General features: G+C 30.6%; 2 protein-coding genes across 2 annotated transcripts; both read left to right on the top strand.

The window, feature by feature from the left end:
- The first annotated feature begins 3,414 nt into the window (after positions 1 to 3,414).
- On the top strand, positions 3,415 to 3,981 carry LOC100527452 (bHLH transcription factor). Its single transcript, NM_001249343.3, has one exon. The coding sequence runs from the start codon at positions 3,469 to 3,471 to the stop codon at positions 3,853 to 3,855; it is 387 nt and encodes a 128-aa protein (NP_001236272.2). The 5' UTR covers positions 3,415 to 3,468; the 3' UTR covers positions 3,856 to 3,981.
- A 5,298-nt stretch (positions 3,982 to 9,279) lies between these two features.
- LOC102666917 (calcium-dependent protein kinase 4) lies at positions 9,280 to 14,534 on the top strand. The gene is made up of 7 exons (XM_006589396.4): positions 9,280 to 9,915; positions 10,846 to 10,989; positions 11,127 to 11,279; positions 11,409 to 11,521; positions 12,322 to 12,489; positions 12,634 to 12,858; positions 14,179 to 14,534. The coding sequence occupies exons 1-7, from the start codon at positions 9,381 to 9,383 to the stop codon at positions 14,317 to 14,319; spliced, it is 1,479 nt and encodes a 492-aa protein (XP_006589459.2). The 5' UTR covers positions 9,280 to 9,380; the 3' UTR covers positions 14,320 to 14,534.
- Positions 14,535 to 15,486: the final 952 nt, after the last annotated feature.

The raw sequence follows: 15,486 nt of genomic DNA, 5'->3' as shown, positions 1-15,486 counted from the left end.
CATTCATTTTTTTCATCTTCATAATTTTAATTTTTTTTATCCAAACACAAAATTTTAAAAATAAAAAAAGAATTTCAATTGAAGTATTTGAAACTCTTAAAATTTAAAATTTCTCAAAATTTTAAATTTCCACATCCAAACATACTCTAAGTTCTTTTAACACTGTCACAAAATCGAAATTGGTGCTGTAAAATCGCCAACTTCCATGTTTATAAGCATTTTATGCCACAAGATTAAAATGATGTAACAAATCCCAAGGAGTAGCAACACAATTTGTGTGCACGACAAACATTACGATCGCAACCGTGATTTTAGAACCATATGCCATACCATAGAAAGATGGAATAACATAACCTTTATAATTGAACTGTTCAAGTTTGGGGCATCAATCTCAAATTCTGCTCAAGAAAGGTGAAAATGAAGCTTCAAAGATTAAACACAAGTCCTCATACCAAATTGAATACACTTGCTGTTATAGAGGCCAAGATTCCAAACCAATTGCAAAAAAAATCAAAGTCAAAGAAATGCCTTTTTTAGTTATGTATGGGCTCCAATAAGCAAGGTTACGTAGTATGTAGTATATTGACGGTTAGAATTCACCCAAGTTCTTTATCTCCTCCATGAGGCAATAGTAATTATCATTATTAGGCAAGAAGTAGAAACCAACAGTGGCCTCCTTTAGGTAAAGAATTTTGAAACTAATAGTAGATATATTTAGCTTGAGTGATCAGTTTGCCCAAAAATATTAATTGTAACTCTTCAAATTTGTAATCCTCTTATATATTTCTTAACTTGTTTCTAACTCCTTAAGTCCAATGAGGGACTTGTTCTCTGTCATTAATTATTACTATTTTATATTTGCAGAGACCAACCGGGTGTTCTTCAAGTTGTTCCAAGCAGGATGCTTGAGCTTCATTTAGGCCCTAAATTCACTGTTCCTCTAAAGATGTATTGGTTCTAAATAGTTCAGTTACCTCCACCATGTATAAACTACACTTTGACTCAACTAATGTTTATGTAAATACATAAGAAATTGATATATCATGTATACTATATTTGCCAATGATTATGCGTGCATATCGTTGCCAGCTGACTTATTCCAAATGGGGCAGATGACTTAGTCATTGAAAGCTTAATTTGACTCTTTGAATTGTAAATGCAGGCCATAATTTACCGTGACTAGACAAACTCGTCTGTGAATATGTGCAGATATCATGAAATTAATTAATTGTTGCTTGCATGAGAGATCAACTTACTCTAACCTAAGAGTAACTTTAAAAAATTACTTCTCATTTTAATTATTCTTTTTCCTAAAATTTAATTATTAAAATTATTTATTTATTAATCATTAGAATTAAAGAAAATGAACGATGAAAATAAGAAATGACTCTTAATTATTATAAGAGTAAGTTGATCTCTCCTCATTTTATAACTTTATTCCTCATCTCATTGTTCATTTTCTTAAAAATGAATGATTAAGATAAAAAATAATTCTTTTAAAGTTATGTATGTTGAATTAAGTTTATTCTCTTATTATTGTTAGCATATTCAGCACTTGTGCATGGATTAGGCTCCCGTACAACAGAGAAAGACAACAATTTCGGAATGTAGCGTCCATTTGCTCCATCTATATTATTGCTGGGGATCTGATCTCCTTTGGCATACATTGGATGCATAGCATATTAATTAGTAAATCAATGCCTAAAGTGCCTGTAAGAATGTACCCTTATAGTAAAGTAGAAAAGATTTTGTAAAGGACGAATCAATTTGGAACGGAAATATAATGGAGTAGAGAAACGAATTGAATTTGGAACATATTGGCTATGTTTATATATATATATATATATATATATATATATATATATATATATATATATATATATATATAATGTATATTGGGTATGGTTTCTCTCTTTTATTTTTATTTTTTATAAACGAAATTTAAGACTTTACATATATTGGATTCAGATCAAGTTTTCTATGTCCTCCTGACAAATGATGCACGGTGAGGAAAAAAAAAATCGAATAACTGAAAGAAAGAGAGAATGTCACCGCATAGAAGAGAGTTTGTTTTTTTTAATGTGTCATTTAAATTTGGGGAGGGGTTGCAAAATAAGGGGGGAAAACATCGATAAAAGGTATGAACAATTTCACTCATATAGTCACGCTAATCTATATAAAAAAAAAATGCAGTCATGCTAAGATTTAAATTTAGAACCACAGAAACAGAATCTAGCTATGAAGATTTAGTATCACTTAAGTTTGAACATAAATGAATTGGATTCTCATGCATGTATGTGGATGTCATTTGATCGATCCTTAATTTTTTTGTCTAGTTACATCCGCGCGCTGGAGGCATAGTTTTCTCTTTTTTTTTATTTGAAAGATAAGTGTTAATGAGAAGGATTTGAACCTAATCTACGACCTTTCCATCCTGTTTTCTTTCTTAATCACATCAAACCAACCTTATAACTCCAATTCTAAAGGCATAGTAATAGTAAATTTATCCCTTCATGGTTCCCTTTGTTTCTTTGCGATATTACGAAATTCAATTAAAGGGAAAAGAAGGAATGTTTGTCGGATCTCATAATCTCACATCGTATGCAAGTACAATGTATCCTTTTTTATTGCGTCATAATATGAATTGTCCATGTAAAGATCAGGGCATCAGCAACGTATAGGAATGATAGGCACGTATACAAGAAGATGGTTCAATGAAAAACTAATACGGTTCATGAATCTCATATAGGTTATCTGATCTTAGCCCAACATTGTGATCCGAATTGTCCACTTTTTGTTTACACAAGCAGTGACAAATAATGATCCTTCTAATACTTTATTATTTTAGTGACCAGTAACATGGTTTCCTTTGAAGCAGCAGTGACTAAAATATAATTAATGAACCTATGAATTTGTGTGTGTGGAATGCCACGTTGATTGAGCTGGAAGGAGGGAGAAGGGAGCCAATTCAGATTGTGAGTGCATTGAATTTGGAAAGTGGAAGGGGAATAATCCAGGGTGGTCTTATTAGATGGAGGCGATGAAAGGTGCATGGTGGTTTAAGAGAGGTTGGGTGTTGTGAGGAAGAATCATGTGGATGCATGTGCATTGGGGTTGGAAGAACATGCCCAAAGCAACAAGCAACACACTTAGGTACACCTGTCTCTCTCCCATTTCCTTGGAAGCCTCCTTGGAAAATTGTACTGTGGCCCCCACCTTCTAATCCTTAACTAATGCAAACAAGCCCATGTATATGTACACATATATAAAATCATATACTACACTACTAACAGTAGGTCAACTAATACAAGATTATTCTATCTTAATCAGATGTCTTAAGTTCGAGGGAAAGAGAATTTGGTGGTCTCAGAAGGTGTTACACTATAAATTATGCTCTTATGGTGTGTCATTTATGCTATACTGTGTTAATAGAATTACCTGAAATTTGAAGAGTGAGCTAACTTCATTATGGGAATTTCTTCACAGCCTTCTCTTGTTTCCCTTTCTTTGAAAGATCTGATTCAGGGAACTGAAGAAAACAGAACATCTTCATCATATGGGTGTTTGCGGAGCAAAGCCTTGGCAGCACAAGCCAAGAAGGTGAAGGGTACAAAGAGAAGTGTTAGGAGGCCAAGGAGGATTTTGATGATGAAGAGAAGAAGTGGTTCTAGAAGAGGATCCAACAATGGGATTAGAAGACGTGTGAGAAAATTGAAGAGCCTTGTGCCAAATAGTGACTCTTTGGAGTTGGATGGACTCTTCAGAGATACTGCTGATTACATATTGTCTCTACAAACGAGAGTGAGAGTCATGCAGGTTATGGTGAAGGTATTGACAGGCTCTGACGACGAGTGATTGATTTGTTTGTGTAAAGACTGATTATAATTGAGATTTTTGTTTTCCTTGTGGGTTTGTTGCTACAGAAACATTGGTTTCAGAATTTCATGTTTATTATTGTTTCATGTCATCTAGATTTAGATCAGTTTTATGATCATGGTGTCAAAGGTGAATCAGTATAACTGGCTTATTACAGTCTTTGTTATTAATTATATAACTATATTTACCTGTATTAATCAATCATTCAATTGGTATACTACTAAAAAATAAAAAAAGCTCGTAATTTTATAATCTTTGCAATGAATAGGATTGTGTTCTTGATATAAGCAGTTCCATAACAAGTGATACAAAAGTGAACTTATAAACGATCATAACAAGCACTCATGAAATCTGAAAAAGAAAAATTCTGATTGTAGAGTTGAAATGATGCTGCACATCGATCCTAGATGCTGTTAATGTAGCAAGAAGCGAAGAATCACATTAGTGGGCTTGATGACAAGTCCCAATCCAAAATCTGAAAGTATTAGATTCATGGATTACTCTACTGATCATTACTTTTTTTCATTTCTATCCAACGTGTAAGACTTTAATTATTCACATATTGAGCTCACACCTGAATTTTCCAAAATTGCCTATATATATTTTCTTCTGATGACTTTATAAAAATATAGTTCTCCGCAAATATTATGTGTGCGTTTAGATAGAGAATTTTAACTGAGAAAAATAATTTATGAGAGAATTTAAATTTTTATAATTTAGAATTCATTGTTTGGATGCTTTTTATGAAGAATTTAAAATTTTGGAATTTTAAAACAGAATTTTAAACAACTAAAAATTTGAAATTTCAATTTCCTTCTAAAATATGAGAAATTGAAAATTTCTTTCTACAGTCTTCCCCAAAAAACACCATCTGAGCTCCTAAAATATCGATCGGTGTGAACATAGAAGAACACGTATAACTAGCACACCAACCATATCTTTTCTTTTTTCATTCACTTTTTTTATCCTCATAATTTTAATTTTTTTTATCCAAACATAAAATCTTGAAAATAAAAAAATTTTAAATACTTTATTTGAAATTCTTAAAATTTAAAATTTTTCAAAATTTTAAATTTCACCTCCAAACACATGTATTTATAGGAGTAATTAAATTAATGATGACATATACATGTTTTTCGACACATGTTCCTATTTTAATGTAAGGATGACTTATGATCTGATCTATTTTTGCAACTCATTTCTGAGATTCTCTTGACTACTCCCTTTTTCTCATGCATGACGAAACATTGATTTAATATCGGCAACCAATATTTCATAGGGATCCTTTTGCGCTTACACTGGAATTGGAAATTCCATTAACTGTAGAGGGACATTATTGTATTGAGAAAAGGTGTCTTGGTACAGCAGAGTTATTTGCAGCGACCAATACCAGATTATGCTATTTAATTTACACTAAGAGAAACAAAAACAAAAAACTCATTTTCTTAGTGAAAAAAAAAAACAAACAAACTTGTTTCTGCAGTCTGTACTGTTAGATTTACCTGTGAACCTGTTAGTATATTTAGATCAAAATCTTAATCTATTTCCTTTTTTATATATTATTTTTTACTTAGTATAATTATGTATTTTTAATTTTTATTCATAAAAATATTAACTTTATATTATTATTTTTTACAAAAAATACTTCCAGTGTGTTTTGTTTAATAAATGTTTTTTTAAACAAATATAAATGTTATATGTGTAAACATAATATTAAATCATTTCGCCCTTTAAGCTAAAGTTCTGCATCCATCTTGATTAATCTACACTCTTGTGTGTAAATCTGAATATAAGATTCACAAAAAAAAAAGGTAATATAAAACAACTCAATCATGCATGCATCTTCTCAGCAAGCATTAACTTTTGTAGCGCATCTGCCTCTTTTATTCTTCAAAACTTTTCAAAAGTAACCATTTGCCTCTACCGTACAGGGTTACTAGTATCTTCTAATTAGTATACAATAAAGGTTAAAATATGTGTATAATACTTAATAAATATGTGAATTTTAGTTTATTTCTTAATAAAAAATTTGTTTGTATTAAGTTACTAATAAAATGATAATTTTATTTTTTTCCTATTTTTTTGTCCTTATTAATGAATTTTATGTTTGTTCCTTCGTAAAAAAAAATATTTATTATTAATCTTTTTTTTAAATTTAGGGATTAATAATAAATGAAAAATATTTATTAAGGGAACAAACACGAATTAACTAATTTATCCGGTACTAAAAAAATGCAAAGAATCAAAAATAAAATTATTATTTTATCATAGAACAAAAACAGAAAAAAAAAGTTATTAGAAAATAAATATAAAATAAGGATATTTATTAAGGATTATAAACATATTTTAGTCTAAAATAAAATAGAATTATGTGAATTTGCTTCTTATTGTTCTACTATAATAAATAACATGCAAATCCCATAATTTTTCTTATAATCTTATATCATAAATTAAAGATGAAAAAGTTTATGCATACTATAAAAATTATTTATATCGTCATTTAATTATAATTTATTATTTATGATAAATTTATTAACTTTTAAAATAATTATTTTAAAATAATTTAAATCATAATATGTAATTGAATGATTATATAAAATTATTTTACGGTGCATAAAATTTAAACATGTATTGAAAAATGTAAAACTTTTATTTTTCTTACTCTCTTAGTTATGAACTATATAATACCTCCCCCATTAAAATACATTTCATACAGTATCCTGCAACTATCCTTTTTATATCTGTCTCTAAATCAAAATTTATAAAATAACTTATCAATAACTAAAAAGAATCTTATGTAATCATTTAAATTATTCCTCACATATCTAAAATGTAATTCATATATTTAAAAATATTAATTTATTGTCAATTTTACTTCAAAATAATATAAAAATAGACATTTATTCTATGTGTTAAAATACTAATTTCTTATTTATTTTTCTCCATATCTCATATTCTTCTCTGATTTTTAAAAATTATCTTATTTATGGTCTGAAAACTTCCCCCTTTATCATTTTTTAGTACATACTTTTGTAGCTTTTTAAAAACTTACTTTTAATTAACTTAAAGGTCTCTGAGGCGCAGTGGGTTGAAAAATAATCATAATCTCAGGAAGAAAAGAAGTATTATTAACTGTGTTATATTTTAATTTAATTCTTGTATTGGTTTCTTATAGAATATAAACTTGTTCCGTACAATAATTGTGGACCAACGTGTTACTCATAGGTCGTTTGATTTTCACTAAAGTACATAGTTGTTTGTCATCAGCCTTTATTATTATAGAAGATAATGCAACTTTATCCAAAGTTTTGAGGATTAGTCTGACCATGATGTCCCATGTCAAGGTTAACAATTTTGTTTTAGTATACATGTGTAATTGTTTGTTAGCAGGAACAAAGTTTTATTCTCCCTAGCTATACCCATTTCTTTTATATCGATACATGAATACCTATTTTGATGAAAATTATTAATGAAGAATCTCAATTTTGTAAATGTGATTAAGGGAAACGTAGTTCTAAAAATATTATCAAATGGAAGTTTAAGAGTTTTTTTAAAAGCAATATTTTTATTTTTATTTTATATTATATTTTTAATATAATAGTTGATTCCTTTTCCATAATGCATGTTATTGAAGAATTGGATTTATGTGGTAAGTTCCATACGTAGAATCATGTAAATAATTCAATTTACTACAATGATTGAATGTAAATATTTATTCATTTTATAGGTCTTAATTATTTTACATACAATTTAAACTTATCTGTCTTTTTAAAATGTTTTTCCAAACTTTATATATTTATTATTTTAAAAAATTGAAAATAACATTAATTATTATTATTAATTTATATGTATCCTTATTCATATTTAATATAAAATTAATTATAACAATAAAATGAACACAGGAGAATTAGAGAAGAGATAAATTATCAATAGGATTGAGTCTAACAGAGGCTAGTTTCTCAACTAAAGTTTGATTTCTTGCTAGAAAAAACTACTTAGTATTTTATTTAGTATTTAGTCATGTCTCAAATAAAAATATTTCCAAAAAGATACACGTAAAATAAAGAGATAAATTAATTAACAATATGCTATTTCTTAAGCATTTAAAACAAAATACATATTTTTGTATATTTTATAAGTATTCCCCATAATGTTGGTGTGAGTTGTGGCAACTCCCAACCATTATTCTCAGATCAGAATCAATTTTGCAATTTGTGACAGCCACAGACAACCTCGGGATGAATGGCTAATATAGAAAAATTCAATTTGCACAACCTATATATATATCGGGACATTAACTTTGCCACACAGTTACCAGGTACGATAATGTCATAAAGGCGCGCTCATACCTAAATATTAACAACATAATCTTAACTATTTTCCCTTCTGAATCAATATTATTGTGATTTTCTCCACTTAAATTCCATATCCTCCATTTCAACAAAATAAAAATAAGATTAAATGTGTTTTTCTATAAAAATGTTAATTTATCATACAAACTTTTAGTATGTTTTTCGTATTTATGAAAGTGAAATGTGTCGTTTTTAGGCTTTGAGTAAAATTTGGATATCCTAACCCCTATGTGCATTAATTACTTTTATACATTGATCATATGCATGACCAATATTAAAAAAAAATAATCATCCTAGATTTGGATCGTCCAAAAAAAAGGGATACATATACATTTAGAAAAAAAATGCTTGTAGCCTTTATATTTTTTTGAACTTTTTTTTAAATCCTTAAAATTTCATATCATTTAATTTAGTCATTGTATGTTAAAAAAATCTTATTTTTAGTCCATTTTCACATAATTCTCACAGATGGCATTAATTTTTGTCTAACATGGCAAAAAAAGTAATTTTTTAAATTCTTTTTAAATTGATTAAAGTGTGAAAAATTATTTTATTTTTTAAAAATAAATTATTGATGTCTCCCCAAATGCATGGGACTGTAACTTTGAAGGAGTTTATTTTTGTCTTTGTTTTTGTTATTATTCTTCAATTCATTATTTTAGATTTGTTCTTATGTCTTTTCTGACTTTGTTTGCTTCTTGAACTAACTTCCATAAATTTGTATGGTGAATGAATAATGTAATCTATTTGATATATAGGAAATGGTTTAACATCATCTAAAAATAAGTTTTTTTTTTAAATATATGAATTAAATTATATAATAGGAAACTATAGAGAATAAAATAAGATTTCATAAAAGTATATGAACTAAAAATATATTTCTTTTTTTATATTTTGTGAAGATAAAAAACTCACTAGAAATGTTGTAGAATTCATGAGAATAAAATGATTAACTTGAGAATAAAAAAGGTAAATAGATGTTGATAATACACCTCATTCAATTCCACCATCAATAATTATGGCCTTGACCATTGTTACACAGCACTGAAAAAAGTTAAATAAAGGAAGGCAATTCAATTCGGATCAATCATAATAAATCACATTCATACCTCGGCTATAATTTACGTGATCTTTCAGAGGGAGAGAGAAAAAATGCAGAAGCATGGTTTTGCATCAAAGCGTAACGTGTTGCCGTATCAAACGCCGAGGCTAAGGGACCACTACGTTCTGGGGAAGAAGCTGGGACAGGGGCAATTCGGTACGACGTACCTGTGCACCCACAAGGTTACAGGGAAGCTCTACGCGTGCAAATCGATCCCGAAGAGGAAGCTTCTATGCCAGGAGGATTACGATGACGTGTGGAGGGAGATTCAGATCATGCACCATTTGTCGGAGCATCCCAACGTTGTCCAGATACAAGGCACGTACGAGGATTCCGTGTTCGTGCACCTTGTCATGGAGCTCTGTGCAGGGGGAGAGCTTTTCGACAGGATCATTCAGAAGGGTCATTACAGCGAGAAAGAGGCCGCCAAGTTGATAAAGACCATTGTTGGGGTGGTGGAGGCTTGCCACTCTCTTGGGGTCATGCATAGGGATCTCAAGCCTGAGAATTTCTTGTTTGATACCCCTGGTGAAGATGCACAGATGAAGGCCACCGATTTTGGCCTCTCTGTCTTCCACAAGCCAGGTTCTTTTCGTCTTTTTCTCTGTTAAAATTTTTCTATACACAAAACTTGTATGATGTGACTTTGCTGTTGTTGTACTCTAACCAGGAATGGAATTTTACGCGTGTAAATGTTTTAAATTATGGTCGTGATTGCGGTTGCAGTTTCATCATTGTATACACAAAACTTATATGATATGTCCCTCCTCACGTGACTTTGGTGGTAGTGTTCTCTAATTAGAAATGGAGTTTTACGTGTGTAAAGGTTTTAAATTGTGTTTGTGGTTGTGCTTGCAGTTTCATCACGATTCATGATCCTAGATGTTACGAAAAATTGTGGATAAATGTGATCATTGTCGCAGTGACTCCAAAAACCTTGGCATTTCGGCCAAAATTGTGGTTGCAGACCATTTTTTAAAATCTTCTGACTTTTATTATTACACTGATTATCTGGGGAAACTCCAATTCCAACATGAAAAACACATCTAACAAAGTGCATATATATAAGTTTTGTCTATTTTGTAATGCACATACAGGTCTTAGGTGATTTTACCAATGCTTGTTATATATAGTCTGCTCTACAATTTTTATTTTTTTATGAATTATTAGCATGTTGGTGCATATTTTTACCACCAAATAAAATGAAAAATTGACACACAAAGGGCAAGGTTATTTCCATTATATATTCCTTCTTTGACAGAAGAACTCACAATAAAGAATCTTAAATTCCATGATTCCCATTTGGATAGAGAAAATTAAATATAGTTTGGATCAAGGTGCTCAAATTGAATGTTTGAACTTTGAATTGAAGAATAATACTCTGTGCCAGATGCAATTTTATTTTATTTTCCTGATGTTGAACAATTTTTTTTCCTTGGCTATTTAACAGTATGTATTTAGAGTGTGTGTGTGTGTGTGTATGACTTACCATTGCCTTTTCTTGTTTCTTCTCAGGACAAGCCTTTCATGATGTAGTGGGAAGTCCCTACTATGTTGCCCCTGAGGTGTTGTGCAAGCAATATGGACCAGAAGTGGATGTATGGAGTGCTGGTGTTATCCTATACATCTTACTGAGCGGGGTTCCACCTTTCTGGGCTGGTAATGATTCTAATATGTATTGTATATTTCTTAGAGTTGGACTAACAGTTGTGAAGCTTTTTTCCTCTGTATATCAGTTACTCATCTAGTTATCTTCTTTGTGCTTGAGTTGCATTCACTTTTCCTATTACCTTCAGAAACCGAAGCAGGAATTTTCAGACAGATTTTAAATGGAGATCTTGATTTCGTTTCTGAACCGTGGCCAAGTATCTCAGAAAATGCTAAAGAATTGGTAAAAAAGATGTTGGATAGGGACCCTAAGAAAAGAATTTCTGCTCATGAAGTTTTATGTGAGTTCCTTTAGTACTAGTTTTAATTGGATTTTTATTATGTGCTACTGGTATACTATATGCCAGATCATTATAGTGTCACAGCTTTATAGCAGATATAATAACGACTATGGAGTCTTGTATAATCAGGTAACCCTTGGATTGTTGATGATATTGCGCCCGACAAACCTCTGGACTCTGCTGTTTTGACACGCCTAAAGCTTTTCTCAGCAATGAATAAGCTTAAGAAGATGGCATTACGGGTATGTTTAGTTATCATTATATGCCTTACCCTTTTCTGTTTGATTTAAGCAAAGATACAATTAATTTTGTCTTAAGATTAATGTCGACTTGGTGAATGAGATAAGCCCATACTTACACATGACTTAAAATGCGCATGTGCATTTTTTTTTGGGGGGGGGGGGGGGGAGATTCTTGAAAAAAATGTTTTAGATTCCTAGTTGAAGAGTAGTCTTATTTTTAGTAAAAAATCAGTATATAAGTATGAAACAGCTGACTGCGTATATGCAAATGTTTGCAAAAGTAAGTTGTACCAGAATTTGCAAGACCACCAAGATATACGACTGACTGGAATAAAATTTTCAGGTGTCGGGCTTCTTAATTATTACCACATGATTTGTTCTGAATTCCTATGAGCCAATACTATGCATATAGGATTATAGATCTTAGAATGCTTTTGTGATATCATAAATCTAAGGATTGTGAGGTCAAGAGATATGATGAAAGTATATTACAGAAGAAAATGTGGGTATCAATACAGATGTCATGTCAGCTAGTTATTTATTTGAAATTATATATACAGGTATGTCAATTTCTACGAATCCATTTCTCTCATATTAGAGGTTAGAGCTTTCTGTATTTGATGGAATTTTTATCCTTTGTAAGATTTCTGTTTGTTTCAGTTAATGATGATTAAATATATTATATAGTCTCTTTGTTTCAGAATATCAATTTTATAAAGTTTGTATACTCAATCCGTTTTTTATATATAGTCTGGTGTTCATCTAAATCACACACTGATACATTAAAAAAATATTTTCAGGTCATAGCAGAAAGACTTTCAGAGGAAGAAATAGGTGGATTGAAAGAGTTGTTTAAAATGATTGACACAGATAATAGTGGGACAATAACTTTTGAGGAACTCAAGGCGGGTTTGAAAAGTGTGGGCTCTAATCTCATGGAATCTGAAATTAAATCCCTTATGGAAGCGGTGGGTAGATTATCATTATCATTATCCTAGAATGTAATACAAAGGTGTTAAATGTTATTTCAAATAAGTTCAAATAATTTGTGCTTCTTTCGTGTATGCTGAGTTGGGTGATCATTAATTGCCTTCCCTTATGAACTTTGGCAGGCTGATATAGACAACAATGGATCAATAGACTATGGTGAATTTCTTGCTGCTACACTGCACTTGAATAAGATGGAAAGAGAGGAGAATTTGGTTGCTGCTTTTGCCTATTTTGATAAAGATGGTAGTGGCTACATCACCATTGACGAGCTTCAACAGGCTTGTAAGGACTTCAGCCTAGGTGATGTACATCTGGATGAGATGATCAAAGAGATTGATCAAGATAATGTAAGTTCCTCTAATTGTGTTTGCGTAATCTCCAGTACGTGTTGATGGTGTGATTGCTATCACTGTTTAGTTTCACTAACAACTTGTTGATTTCATGGTTAGTTTTCCCAATAAAATTGATGATATTACACGAACTCATTATCGCTTAAATTAAGGAACGTGGAGTATGTTTTTGCTTTCTTGATTCTTTTAGAAGTCAGCCATCATCATTACAGATCTGGGATGCTTTAACATGCATGAAAAAGGGATAAAAGTCTATCATCATGTGTTGGGCTGTGAATTGTGATTTGGGGTTCTATGGAAGTAATTGTTGAATTGTTTTGGATGTTACAATGAAATAAAATCTTACTTATACCTCATGCACAATTCTCTACGGCTGAAGTTAACAAAGTAAAGAGAAAGGTGATCTAAGTCCCATTTCCAATGAAATGTTGCCTTCTTATACTAGCTATCTGCACAATTTATTCGATATTCCTAAGTTTTTATTTTCTTGATATTTGTTGTTTTTTTCTGCTTTCTCATGCAAGCATTGGGGACCATGGAACTAGTTGATTCTACATGAAGTTAGAAGTAGTCCTCTAATTATAACGTCAATGTAAATTTCGTTATTAATTCAGTAGCTGATAAAATTTGGGATGCTTGAAGTAGAAAAGGATTATCTGCCTATAGAAATCCCGTGCTGCATCAGAATTGTTTTGGCTGTGGCCTGTGGGTGATAATAATCATACATGATAAATATTCCTTATTCATAGCAACAAAATAGTAATTTACGAATAGTATTTTATCTGCCCATGAAAGCAAAGAGATACGACAATCTGAAGTCAAATCTTTGTTTCATTTGTAACTCTCCATGCCAATGCCCAATGGGCTTGGCTTGAATTGTCTGTTGTTGGGTCATATGGAAACTGCATGAGGATTTCAAGTTCAGAGAAACTTTTGCTATGTTTTTTCAACTTTTCTACCATTTACATATCTATTTTAACATTTTTCAATATTGAAAGTGATCTTATTAAATATTTAAAAAATACTCAGGCTTTTATAACAACTTTTTGTATATCATCAGCACACAATGCTTTTTATTTTAGCTCTAAGGATCATCCTGTAGAGTTAGCCTTTCTTCTTCTGTACTTCTCTAAGGGGCAAAACTTAAATGCTAATAATAATGTTCTGATAGCAATCCTTTCTTGAAAAATTTTAAATACTTATATTGCCCCACAATAAGGCTTTTCTTTCTGTGATATATGATTGAAATTATATTGGATACCTTTCTCACTCAGGTACTTGAGGCTTTTGGTCCTAATCATGTATCCTTCTTTTCAGGATGGGAGGATTGATTATTCGGAGTTTGCAGCAATGATGAAAAAAGGTGATCCAAATATGGGTAGAAGCAGAACCATGAAAGGCAATTTGAACTTCAATATTGCAGATGCATTTGGAATGAAAGACAAAGACTCTTCTTGATATGCTACCTGAATTTTTGTGTACAGTTAGGAGGCATGATTGTAGAAGAAAAATCATAGTCAAAATTTCTTAGCCGCGTGGTTATAATCTGTTTTTGTATTGGAACTTTGTTTAATTTCTTAAGCAATGGTTTAATCCCTTAACTTGTTTAGAAACCTTCAGTGAAGTTGAATATATTCAGCATATATATGATATAAATTGGCTTGAATGGGTTAATTCACCAAAGAGAAAGGAAATGTGATGCTATCACCTTGTGGTCACTAGACCACTAGTCTCGTTATGTTGGCAGGTTCATAATTTTTTTTCTCTTCCAGTTTTTGGGTCAAACGTGGGCAATAGCTTCCTGCACCTTTAATGTTGCTTCTTGGACCTTTTTAAGCTTTTCAAACATCTATTTAGAATGTAAAATTACATTCTGGAAAGGCTATTTCAGAATGTATTTTTACATTGGGAAATAGGTTCAGGAAACAATTAGGGAGTACAGGAAGTAATTGTCTCAAATGTGAATTATATAGCCCAAAGCAGCGCCCGAAGGCCTGCCAAAAACAAAATGAATTAGGCTAGGCAGTTGACCAGAAGAAAGAAAATGATAACAACTATGGGATTATTGTATCATGCATTCTCATTATTACATCTTGCACCTCTTATTACATTTTGGAAAGTCCATTCTAATATATAAATTTGTATTTCAAAATGAGTTTTTTGGAATGTAATAGGAGGTGTCCGATGTAATAGTTTGACTGCAGGATATAGATGCCCAACTATGGTTTAAGTGATGCGACTGAACCTCTAAAAAAAATGTGATGCAACAGAAAATATCAAATAAAAAGGGGTTGACAGTTTGTAACAATGATAATTTATAGATTAAATTGTAATTTTGATTCTCTTCTAATTTTAAATAAGTGATTTTGATTATTTTATTTATAACTTAAACATTTAGTCCTCTTGTTTAAAAAAAAAAAGTAATTTTGATTCTTACGTCTTAATTTTAATCTTAATTTTAATGTGACATATGATATGAAATTACATGACGTTAATGGAAAAAAGATTAAATAAAATAAAAAATGAAAAATGTCTTAATAGAAATTGAATATTAATATATTTATTTTATTTAGTTAATTATATTAACATTATTTTTTATGTATCATTAGTCAGAGTTATTATTTT

This window comes from Glycine max, chromosome 10, assembly GCF_000004515.6.
Source record: "Glycine max cultivar Williams 82 chromosome 10, Glycine_max_v4.0, whole genome shotgun sequence".
In the NCBI taxonomy this organism is placed as follows: Eukaryota; Viridiplantae; Streptophyta; class Magnoliopsida; order Fabales; family Fabaceae; genus Glycine; species Glycine max.
The sequence above is the reverse complement of the archived record's forward strand: the minus strand, read 5'-3'. Positions and strand labels throughout refer to the sequence as shown.